At 39.9% G+C, this 12,676-nt stretch overlaps 1 protein-coding gene across 5 annotated transcripts in view; it reads left to right on the plus strand.

Annotated features, from left to right (window-relative positions):
* TRMT11 (tRNA methyltransferase 11 homolog) overlaps positions 1 to 12,676 on the plus strand; it is a 44,083-nt gene that overhangs the window by 3,756 nt on the left and 27,651 nt on the right. For all 5 annotated transcript variants that reach the window (XR_010919451.1, XM_067546714.1, XM_067546716.1 and 2 more), the window contains exons 2-7: positions 119 to 184; positions 2,883 to 2,956; positions 5,419 to 5,500; positions 5,594 to 5,686; positions 6,874 to 7,008; positions 10,701 to 10,857. Coding sequence is in view for 4 of the 5 variants with exons in the window: in XM_067546714.1 (XP_067402815.1) it covers positions 119 to 184; positions 2,883 to 2,956; positions 5,419 to 5,500; positions 5,594 to 5,686; positions 6,874 to 7,008; positions 10,701 to 10,857 (607 nt within the window). In the remaining variant the exon portion in view is untranslated. The remainder of the gene's footprint in view (positions 1 to 118; positions 185 to 2,882; positions 2,957 to 5,418; positions 5,501 to 5,593; positions 5,687 to 6,873; positions 7,009 to 10,700; positions 10,858 to 12,676) is intronic.

Raw genomic sequence — 12,676 nt, forward strand, 5'->3', positions numbered from 1 at the left:
TGGTGTTTCTAATGTAGTATAAAGTTATCCTCTATTGTAGATGTAGTATCTGAAATTATGGTATGGGAATAGTACTTCTGTTTTCTAAAAAATGTTTTGTCATACGTTTTCATTGTAGGAGATAAAGTCCTTGCTCTCACTTTGTGGTGGACAATTCAGCAGTCAACAAGAAATTCGTATAAACGTAAGTTGAGGCGAAATGTTTTACTTGTAAATATGTATATGGACTACTTATGATAAATTGATTTGACTCTCGTATATTCATTTTGAGTAGCTGATTACATTTTAAAAATGCTTGGAGAAGAGGGCATTTTCCAAAAACTGTCTTTGGTGAAGTTTGCGGAGGCCTTACACTCAACTTCATGGCATTTCTGTGTGTGTTTGTATGTCTGTAACGCAAAAACTTTTGAGATCTGCATCCAGTGAATCCCAAAATTTTAGGGAATGCTCTAAACATCAGTGGTCAGAATGCTATTGATTTTGTGGAGAATTAGAAGACCAAAAGGTGGAAAATGTAGGACATGTGGTGCCACTGCTATAGTTAGCACAGCCACAGCTTCAGGCATCTGCAATTTTCTGTAGATCACACAACTGTTGATGGCAACCATTAACACCTGCCAGCATAACAGTACTCCTGTGCTTCCTCCCAGTAGAGTTTTAACATGTTGACACCCTAAATGACTTCTCTCCCAGACAAATAATAGTATGGGGGGAAGAATGGGGAACCTTGCTATAAAGGACATAGGGGGACACACACAGCCCCTGACAGGGAAGAGGAAACTGAGAGACCCAGGAATAAGGGGAGGAGGGGATGGGGAGGGGGCACACAGAACCCCCTAGTGGTGGAAATTGGGAGAACCTCGTATTGGAAATGGGGAACACAGAACCCCTGCCATGTGGGTATGGAGGTGCATACAAAGCTGCTGGCATTGAGTGGGGGGGAGAAACTGGTATGCAGGGGAGGGAAATAAGGGGTGTCACAGAGTCTGGAGCGGCTCACAACCATGAGCACCAACCAAAGGGCAAACTTTCAAAAAGCAGGGCAGAAACCGCAAACTAGTTTTATGTTCTATAATTAGATTTTACCAGTCCAGTAATAAGCATGAACTAAAGCAATATAACATTCTTACCACAGAGTCACAGAGAGTCCCCTGGGGCATTCCAGTCTGTCTTGTCACCTAGGCAAGATGGACTATGTGATAGATGATCATTTTACACCAGAAATCACAATAATATTCAGGTTACTCCCAGTCCCAAAGGACCAGTTACTTACCCCAAGTAATTTAGAATCGGATCTCAAAGACAACACCTGTAGCCAATCCTGTAATAAATTTACTGAAGATTTATTAACTGAGAAAAGAAATAAGAATTATTTACAGATTAAAACAGGAAACATATACACACAAATGAGTTAGTCTTAGATTTTAAAATGGTAATATAAGATTCTATAGGGCTGACCTATGCCAAGCAGCATGCGGATCTCTTGCTTGTGTTTAGGAATCTTTGCCTCTGAGAGTCCAGACAGTATAAAGAGACCCAGTTTATCCTTCTCAGAGATTTTTATCCCCTCCTCACCTCAGAATCCAAGCTGATGGGATGAATTCATGCACAGGCCTCCCCTTTCTGGAAGGAGTGAAGAATGCAGTTTACAAGGTCTCTGTCCTTTGCTACACACTGCCTCATTTGCCTTCAGTAGGCCATCTTCTTAATTAATGCTGCTTTTCCTATTTGGTGAGTTACACAATTACAAAGGTTTACTATGCAACCACTCAGTATAAATTGATACCATGGGATACAGATATTATAAGTAGTATTAATAGATGTGGCATCCTATAAGCATTCCATAAAGTCTAAACACATTCTTGAAACACTAATATCTATTTTAACTATGCTAACCCACAGGTAAGACAGACTGGATTCTACCTGTGCATTTGTCAGTGTTCAGTGAGGTTCAGTTATTATTATACTCTGCATGAGCTGGCACCTGATCTGCCAGCATTTGGGGGAGGAGCACACAAACCCCTGGCAGAGTGGACTTGCAGGGCGTCCCTGGAATTGAGGGATGAGAGGGTAAAACACAGGGAGCTTGTAGGGTGGAATGGAGGGATGCAAGGATGGTGCAGTGAGCTTGGCATACACAAGCTACGACGTGTGCAACCCCTTGATTAGTTCCTACTGTCTTTCAAAAATAAATCTTAATGCAGCATTTTGTTGCTACAATGTCTATTTTCTACACCTTCATGTAATGTCTCAAGATCGAATTGTGGAAGGGTTTGTCTCCTTAGTTGCTGTTCATGTTATTGACTATAATCTTAAAAGAAATAGCACCATCTACAGGAAGTCTGTTGCTTCTTTCTAAAGCACGTGAACCATGAGAATAGTTAGCCTCTGCAGTAGCTGGAGTCCTGTTTGGATTTGGTGTTTTGTCACTAAATCTAATGTGTAATCTTATCTAGAAAAGTGAAGCTATTAAATTTTAGTCTTAGCAGTTACTCAAAGCAAATCAAACCTTAGAAGTGGAAAATAGGTAAATAGGTGCATAGACAAGTGGAAAAGAGGTAAATGTACATAGGCAACTGTCAGGTTATACTTGTGTGGGATTCTTTGAGGAAGGATGAATAAACAAATGGACAATCTGTTATTTTGCCACTTGCTAATCAGAGTCTGCATGCGGACATGCATTCCAGCTACTCCTGTTTGACCTCAAACTGAATATTACATCCTCATATTTATATAACAGTTACGTCAGAGCCAGAAAAAGAGATGTTCTGGTACCTTTGGTTGTGTATTGTAATTTTATGAAGATAATCTTGATTGCATAGTGCATCTTGTGATATCCTCTTCTTAGCACTGGGATTTCTTTTACTGTCTTTTTATTTCAGTCTCCATTTTGGATTCTCAATATTCCTTCAGAGGAGATGGCAAGAGAACTAATGAAACGGACAGTATGTGCAAAGTAAGAGTTGCAAATTATAATGTACAGCAAGGCAATGTGTTCAACTATTTTATGGCAAATATGGAATCTTATTCTTTAAATTTCACTGTTGAAACTTTGAAAATGTGTACACATTGTTGAAATCAACTCTGACTGGTTGAAAATAATCCCAGTCTTTATTTTTTAGTTTCAAGTTTCTTTAGCAGTCTTATCCTGTGTTCTACATTGCAGAGTACAGTACGTATTTCTTCATGCTAACAACTTTGTGGCAAAGTTGTTTGGACAGTTTGGTTGATTTGCATCATGTTAAATTAGTGACATTTTCAAAGGTGAAACGGGAGAGACTTTTAAATCCATTTGGGTATATTTAATTTTTTTACATCATTTGTAAGTGACAGTAGATTCTGTGGTGATACATAAGAGTTAAAAACTGAATTTAAAAAAGAAGGGGTGAGGAGTAGCTGCTTCCTGTCTTCAGCCTACCACTCCTGAGTGCTGAATCCTATGGAGCTGCAGCAGAGATTCTTCCAGTGGGTCCTAGGGAGTGGGAAGTGTTCCAGGGAGCTAGTCCTCTCCTCCCCTAAGATGTGGTCGTCTTGTTTTGGCTCTGGTGGTGGGTGCAGAGGGGAGGATACAGCCCTACGTGCTTTACAAACTGCAGAAGGGTGAGTCCATTATATGTCACTTTGCAGACCAGACTCAATGGTATGGGGGCTGAAAAGGAGCCTGGTTTTTTTGACTATCAATTGCATCATATATTGAGTTTTATCTATGCTGGGCTAAAAGTCCACTCATGCAAATGAGCCTTTATATGGAAAAATATAGTTGTATTTCCTCTGGGAATAGATTGTGCTTTACTTCAAACAACAATGGGAAAAGAAACTGAGCAGGTAAGGTGTTTTCAGCAAAATGTTTTTTTGAAATTCACCTAAGTGATAATGATCTTTTATAAGGGGTGCTTTCAACAAATGTATTTCTAATATTTAAAAAAAAAAAAAAAAAGAAGAAGAATTAAGAATATCCCTTAGAAAGAATGAATCTGGTATAGCTGTTCATTGTATTTTTTTCACCCATCGTGCCAAAACCCATTAGTTTTAGTATAAGGTTGTTGGTTGTTTTCCAGGTTGCTAGCAATGAAAGTGTTTAAGTACTCTGAAGCACTATTAAAAAAAATGATAACCGGCAATAAAAACACAAATTACATGGTCTTTGCCAACAGATAGATAAGTAGGTAAGATGTGGGCCTAATGACTTTTTATAAATATCCCTCTAACATTAAATCAAAAAACAAAGATTAATATTCAGTTCTGCTTAATGCAGTTTATACTATCAGCTTTTACTCTATGAGAATTTTAAAATCTCACAGTAGATAGAGAAGCAGATGCTGTGAGAAGAAATAGCAGACTGTTTAAAAAAAAAAGTCCTATTTTCCAGGGGAAATGCAGATTACAAATTTATCTTTAAATAACACTTTCAGGAACTGAATACATTAATAAAATGACTTATTCTGAGTGGCTTTTGTTGTTACTTAATAAAATATAGCTCATTTGCATGTCAGTTTGAGTGGACTAGAATCTTTGAGCACTTTGAAGAATTTCCTTAAAATGTCAGATCCTCATCTTTGAAAACAAAGTGCTGCGCCGTGACTAATCCTCAGACATTTCATAAGAATTTTTAACATTTGGTGACTGCAAATGCACCATAAGAACATATAGAAATATATATGTTATTAAGGCTCCTGGTATTGAAAAAGGGATTTCTTACATGAAAAGGCCACTGGAATAGGATATTTGAATGTTGGGAGAAAGGCCAAAATATGGTGTATTACTGTGCCTGTTCCAAAGTAGTTGTCAGGGTAAGGTGTCAACTCACATAGCTTCCAGGAGGATTTTTTCCCCTTAAAACTGACAGTATAGAAAGCAAAGGAAATTCATAAAAAATTGATGGTGGTGATGCTTGTGATCAGTCTCAAAATGGCATAAGACAGAACATGTTAAAAATGAGACAGAACTTCTGATGGTAGCTGGTCCCTTATACCTTGGGCATTGCAGCACAGTATGATGATGCTCAGGAGCAGTGAAATGATACCTAAACACTTTGAAATAGGTAAAGAACAGAATTTCAGCCTGAACGCTCCTTCTTAACTTTTTAAAGATGAGTGAATTTTTGTTGGTGAATCATACCTGATAGCATGGTAGTAATTAACATCGTTAAGTGAAGGATATTTTTTAAAGATCCCATAACATAGGCACTAAAATTTGCATCTCCAGCATGTCATGCAAGAGAAGGAAAGCATCACTGAGACCCCAATTAAAAAAACAAAACAAAACCCTATTCAGGGCAGCACTTAACCATGTACTTAAGTGCTTTCCTGAATCAGGGCCTGAATATGTTGAGTAAGAAAACTCAATGTGTGAAATAGGGTGTTTATTTTTTAAGGTATCTTTTCACTGACGTCAATCTAATAATCATGGAATTTCCAGGTCTATATTTGAATTGTGGGGTCAGGGAAAATCTGCAGAGGAGCTGTACACATCTCTGAAGAACTACCCAATGGAGAAAATGGTATGTATATAAAAATCTAGGTGATTAATTTCACAGTTACACAGGGTAGCATTGCAATTTGTATTAACCAGAAGGTTTTTTTCTTTATTTTAGGTTCCATATCTACATTCAAACTCAACGTACAAAATATGTATTCATGCATTTAACAAAACACTGACACAAGAGGAGAAAATTAAAAGGATAGATGTAAGTGGATTTAAAACAAAATCGTATATGCGACTTCATGTATTCATACGAGTACTACAGTGTTAATACATTTACACTTATGCTGGGATTTTCAAAAGGGTGTAAGGGAGTTAGTCACTCTAATCTTGTTTGAAAGTGAATGGGAGCTGTCTGCCTAACTCACTTAGAATCCATTGAAAATCCCACTGTTTGTACTTTTCCCAATAAATCTCACTTAAAACTATTTTATGAAGAAAACCAAGTGTGACTGTACCTATTTTACAGATGGGGAAACTGAGGCACAGAGGTGTTAAGACCAAAATGTTCAAACTTGGATGGCTAAAGTTAGTCAATGGATTTGTGGACACAGTACCTTTGGAAATCTGGCCACTTACTCAGATGCCTTTACTTTAGCTATTTGTGTTTGGAAAACATTGACTTAAGTGGCTTACCCAAGGTGATACAATGAGTTAGCTGCAGAGCTGGGAGGAGTCTTTTGATTCCTGATCCTGTGCACAATCTGCTGGACCATGCTGTCTCCTTTAACTAGAATAGTGTTTTAATCAAGAAGAGTTGCTAAATGAATGCTAATTTTTGTATATTCCCATGGTCTGTTAGAGAAATAGTGACTACTTTGCTATGGAAAATGTTTTGCAGTCTTTATTTTATACATCTTGCAGAAATTTTCACTGTTAATGGTGATTCTTATTTTTTGTGGTGATGGGTTGCAGTGAGGAAGTTTGAGCAAAATTCCTTCAACTGTTTTTCACATACAAGGGAGTTGGAGGAGAATCCTTTTTTCCTCATTGTGGCTAGAATATTTTTTTAAGTGGCTTCTTGAAAAATGGCTGAATTTTGAAACTAGACACTTTGTGTAGCCATATTCCTTACTGAGAACTGGTACCTTTGGCTTGACTTGAAAAAAAAGTTTTAATTTGAAAATTCCATATTTAATATTCATAGTAGATCTCTTTTAAAAGTGAGCAGTACATATGTAATAATAAACACAATGGCTCCTGACCTATGCTAAATCCAAAACCGTTCAGATTTAGAAAGAAGCTAAAGAGTGCAATCTCAATCTTTTGTTCCCTTCCTGCTTTTCTGGTAACTTTTATTGTCTTATTAAAAGATGAGTTTTGTTTTTCTTGTCCTGATTATTTAAAAATTTGTCCCAGGAAGTCGAGAATTAATTTTTCCAACTTATATAGGCTCTGGAATTTCTGCCATTTGATGGGAAAGTGAATTTAAAAAAGCCAGAACATATCTTTTGGATTCTGGAAGATTATGGAATGGATCCTAACAACATTCCTGAAGAGCCTCTTCATTCATATTTTGGTAGATGGGTGAGTGGTAAAACTATATCACATTTTAGTAATTAGCATAATCAGAAAAGCCATGTTCTAACATCATTTACACTTTCTTTTTTTAGAAATTAAATTAAGAAAATTTAAAACAGAATTTATCATACCTTTATTTTTTAAAGCTTTTTTTTAAAAAAAATTGCTAGTTGTTTATGCCACTATATACTGTGTAGTGCAATGATTGCGCAGAATTCTGGGAATCCTTATTGTGAGTAAGAAAAGGCAGGTTAATTCATCAGTCCAAACAAAAATGAAAAGATGAAGGTGTCTATGAAAAGAGATTAGACATTGGGGCCCAGTGAATTGTTGTGCTACTGTACATCTCCTTTACAGAAACTGTGCCATTTACAGATGAGGTGTAAACCTGATGAATCTGTTTACTGGGTAGTTCTCTAACATAGGGACAAGTCTCTGCAAGGTGCAGTATTGGCTTAATAGTACTACACAGCCTCCCTGCATTATTCCCAGAGTAAAGGGCAGTGTGTGGTGGGAGATGGCTGAAGCACCATTCTCTCTAGCTATTCCGGGCTCTCTGAACAACTTCTTGAACCTATAAGCAGCTGGATCCAAATTAGGGCATCTCTGAGGCTGTTCTAATCTGCCCTAAGGACTCAAAGTGACCTTGGATGACACCTAAGTAGGAGGAAACAAAGAACGGTAAAGATATTGTTCTCTCCACCCATTTCCCTTGGGTACTGTGCTTGCAACTTGGGACCTCAGAAGTTGTTGACTCCGTGTAGCTCAGAAGTTGATGTTTGTAGAGCAGAACGTTGCAAGTGTCAGACATTGACACCCATCTACACTATGTGGGAAGTACTGCCATTTTTAAAAAACTGGTTGGGACGTGCTCATGTGATCCATTTACAATAAATGTGATTGATTTGTGTTCATGCAGTTGCATCTTTCAAAATATGTCCATGTTTCAATCACATTTACATGTCCATATTCCACTGTGCTGCCTACCTAACTGTATTTGTATCAGTGCATCCTGAGAAAAACTAATCTAGTCTCTTGTACTGCTTCAGTAAAGATAGAGCATCCAGAGATCATGCTCACAGGTAAGACCAACAGCACATGGGGGAAATGCATTCTGGGATGTCCTAGTGAAAGACAACTAGAAGGCAGGAAGACCAGCCAAACTGTTTATGTAAACATTGATATCTGGACAAGACTCCTAACCAAGTATTAAGATCTGGTTACAAGAAGACAATTGTGATAGCCTGAGCTACTAGCAAGAGTGATACTTGATTCTGTCAGTTATCAAGAGTGTTGTCCACCTCTGTCACTAATGTAGAGAGGGTCTTGAGTTGCTGCAATGCGGTGAAAGGCCTAAAGTTATTGTTCTCCCATCTATGCTGGTTTTTAAATAATATTTAAACATAGTAGAATCAAAAACAGGTTTCTTTGGTTTGGCCAGCCAGTTTGTATTGGATCAAATAGTGCTGGCACGGTGGTAGAATAATGTTCTAATATGGTTTGACTCTGTCCATGATTGTTCGGTCCAAACCGTGTTAGAAACAGGATGATTGAAATTCCCATTAAAAGTGTGTGCTATTTTTCAGCAAGTTCTGGTTTGAAGAAAGTTTGCTTTTAACATGCTGAAAAACCGGTGTAGATAGGACCTTAATATAGAACTAAAGTGGCCTATGTTTGTAGCCATGCATTTTCATACATTAATACCTTTGAATTTCTTTTAAATTTAACTTCTGAATTTTCTCGATGTAACAGGGTGGCTTGCCCCTAAAGGGTATGTCTGCATTGCAGCTGGGAGCAAGCCTCCCATTCTAGGACTACAGACTTTTGTGTTGGTGGTGCTCACACTAGTGCATTAAAATTAGCTGTGTAGACATTGCGACTGGGGCTGGAGCTTGGCTAAGCCTTCCCCCAGGCTTCAGCCTGAGCTGCAACGTCTACAAAGCTATTTTGAGCTTGCTAACACAAGTCTGTGGAGGCTCACTCCCAGATGCAGTGCAGACAGACTTTTGAGTGCCAGAGGCCTGGGTCCATCCGTCCCTAGTTTCTAAGGAGGCACATCTGAACAGGGACCAGCTGATTCCCCTGTAAAAAGTAACAGTAAATGGAAATGGGAGTGGGGGGGAGGCTAAGAGAATTTCAGGGACTGACCGAGAAAGGAGGCTATCTGGCAGTGGCTTTTGGAGATACCTGAGCACAGGTGCCAACTTTTATTTTTGCTGGTGGGGGGTAGAGTTCTGGAGGAGGGCTGGGGAGGACATGTGACTGGACACGTGACTCGTCACATGATTTATGTGTCTCGCAGTAGGCCCCCCCCCACCCATGGCTGTCATGCTCTCCCCCACTCCCTGTCACACTTACCGGCGGGATGTATGTGTGTGGCTCTGTCCTCCTCCCTTTTCCCTCCCCTTGCATGTTTGGCTGTTCTCCCTGGCAGCCGGGCGGGGAGCTGCTTCCAACCCTGGCCTTCCCAGCCACTGCTCTGCAGCGTGGCGGCTGCCTGCGTGGGCTTGGCTGGGGGAGGCGGCTTTCCCTTCCTGTCCTGGGCTGGCTGCTGGTACAGGGGCCCAAGTGAACTGGAAACTTGCTGGGGAGGGGGGAGGAGGAGGTGGCGGCTGTGGTTCACTTGGCCCCTGCCTCCGGCAGCCAGCCTGGACGGAGAGTAGGGGAGGCTGCTTCCCCTCGATGGGCTCTCTCAGAGCAGCGTCCCAGCCGGCCTGGGGGGTGGGGAGGAGAGGGGCTGCTGTGGGATGCGGGCTCCAGGGGTGCTGCGCTGGCCTGTGTTCTGGCCGGGGCAGGCTGGCAAGAGTGGGGGGCAGGGCCTTGGGGGAAGCGGGGGGCTAGCCTCTCAAAGGGAAGGGATCCCCAGGGGAGTTGCACGTGCTGCATAGAGCAGAGCATAGCAGCGTCCCTCCCAGCCGGAAGTGGCCAGTCCCATGGCCACCTCTGCTCCTGGCATAGCCCGGTGAGTGTTAAGCACCCATTAATTTTTTCTGATGGAGGGGGAGAAGCTGTTCACAGCCCATTAGCTGATAGGCTGTGAAGCACCATCCCTGAAGGGTGCCTGATAGCTAGCCAGGCCAGCCCCTGTGGGTGCTGAGCACCCCCTTTTTTTTCTGGTGGGTGCTTGGGCACCCTGACACCCAGATAACTCGACAACTATGTACCTGAGTGCAAAGACTAAGGCCAGCAGGGTAATTGCTTCATAGTTTTTGTATTTTTATTTTTGGTTTGTTGTTTGGGAGGTGAGGGAGGGAAAGCCTTGCCAAAAGAACCTGCAAGACCAAGCTGTTTTGAGTTTGGTTGGGGAACCCTGCAAAGGAGGGAGGAATATTGAAAGCAGAGGCCTGCAGGGTGAACTCAGGCCACGAGAGGGTGCCCTGAAGGCAGCTGACACTACAGCAAGTGGTAATTGCAACTTCCCTGTAATGTTTTTTTAACCCAAAGTTATTGATGTATAATATCCTCAACCTAAAGTCTGTCTTGATATAGTTTTTGTCTGGGAATTGTACTAATAGGCCAACTCTGATAGAAAAATCTCATTTTTATTTTTTCAGTGGATTCAACTCAGGTGGCATATTATTCAATAAAGAATGCCTGATTTTCTGTGTGTGCTGTAGTGTAATTAAGGCTGTGTATTGGTCTACTTACCAGTTATAACCAAGGACACCACACTGACTTTTTTCTAAATGTTTCTACAGATTGCGGATGGGCAAAGGGAGCTTATTGAGTCATACAGTGTAAAAAGGAGGCATTTTATTGGGAACACAAGCATGGATGCCTGCTTGTCTTTCATCATGGCAAACCATGGGAGAGTAAAAGCAAATGATGTCGTGTTTGATCCATTTGTTGGAACAGGTATTTTTTTTTTCTACTGCTGAAAAAAAATGGAAAATTGGGTATTGCTTGCTTTATAGATATATTGTGTGTGAAAATAAGTTCTTTAGGGGAGGGACTATCTTTTTGTACAGTGCCTAGCACAGTGAAGTTCTGGTTCATGGTTGAGACTCCAGATCCATGACTAGATGCTATCACAGTACAAATAACCAAGCAGTTAATTTTTTAATTATTTTTATTTCCCAAAGTCCTGTAGGGCAAGTGTTTATAACTGCAGAAGTACTAGGTAGGTTTGCTGAAAATGTAGAACAAAGTATCTTCTCAATTCTTTATTTACCTTGAGTAAAATTTTTAAAAGTGCCTAAATCCCATTTCATAAGTCCTTTAACTGCTTAGGAGCCGAAGTCACACTGACTTTCAATGGGACTTAGGTTCCTAAATGACATGAAACTTGCAGTTAGATTCCTAAGGTCACTGTAGGAACTTTTAAGAATGTTGAAGGAGAGTTGTTAGGATGATATTGAAGGGAGGAGAGCACCACCAGCTGCACACATTAGTATGGCAAATATGGGAGCATATTCTTTGAGTGGAAATAATAATCTCTTCCATGTGTCCTAGGGGAACGTGATGACAAAATTGTGCACTGCTTTCTCTGGCTGAGTTTTTTGCTGACAAGTCAGTAGGGGGAGCTTTTATTCCATTTATTGAATCACTTGTGAGGCATGCAAGTACTTTTTCTTGCACCTTGTTTGAATTTAAAAGGGAAAGCCTATGTTTCAGGATTTGCCATTTAAGTGCATAAGAGTAGATTTAGTCAAGGTAATTATTTCTTCAAAGGATAATAGATGAAGGAGGGCAGTGGATGTTTCTTACCTGGATTTCACTAAGCTTTGGTCAGGTGTCTAGAAGGATATAGGGGAACAAGAAATAATATAAAGGTATCTGTGCTAATGTAGTGGGGAGGGGAAGGAGTGTGCGTTTAATTTGGCAGGAAGTGTACAGAGAGTTAATGGCAGTAAGTCCTCATGGAGAAGTTGAGAATGGGGAGGAATAGGCCCTACAGTGCTGGGACTGATTCTCTTTAATATGTGTAAATGTGACTTGAAAAATATACTGATTGTATGACATCAGTGTTTTCAGATGATAGAAAGAGTTTGTTTATTTCTTGTTTTGTACTTTGATACAGTTCATGTGCAAACTCAGATTTTTCATTCCACACTATAATATCTTCAGAAATATCTCCCTTTTTTGTGTGCTTTTTTTCGTCACAGATTGGTAGTACTTTTTGAAAGGTCAAGGAAATTCATCTAGGCTTCTGTTCTGCTTCTCTCTGCAGATTCACTTAATTACAATATTTGTGTTTAAATAAAAAATAAACAAGTTACAAAGCAACTTTTTAGTGGAATTCATTCTCTTAGGAAATCAAACTTGGAGAGAGAATTGGGCGAGGGGGGGGAAAGTTAGATAGAAGGGAAAGAATTCATGTAGTAATGGTGGAAATACAGAAGTTAAAGACAGTGTTATGTTATCATCAATTTTGTTTTCCCTGTGATTGTTTTAACGTGAGTATTTGATATAATAGCCCAAAACCATATATAAATGTTTGAATTACAAAGATGTATTTTGATAACATTGGACACTCACTATATGAAGTCTTGGAATTAAAGATATTTACATTCGTGGGTGATCTCTGACAGTAATATATATGCTGTCAGGGAGTGCTTGGTAGTATATGTGCGCACACTAAAATTCATTTTGCTCCGTGGGTGTCTGTTTCACTTACACCTAGTCTCTTATTGGGGATCCCTAAATTGTAGATTCTTGGACTCAAGCCTGTAGG

Source organism: Emydura macquarii, unplaced genomic scaffold (assembly GCF_026122565.2).
Source record: "Emydura macquarii macquarii isolate MOO-44397 ecotype Brisbane River unplaced genomic scaffold, CSIRO-AGI_Emac_v2 contig_1146, whole genome shotgun sequence".
Taxonomy (NCBI): Eukaryota; Metazoa; Chordata; order Testudines; family Chelidae; genus Emydura; species Emydura macquarii.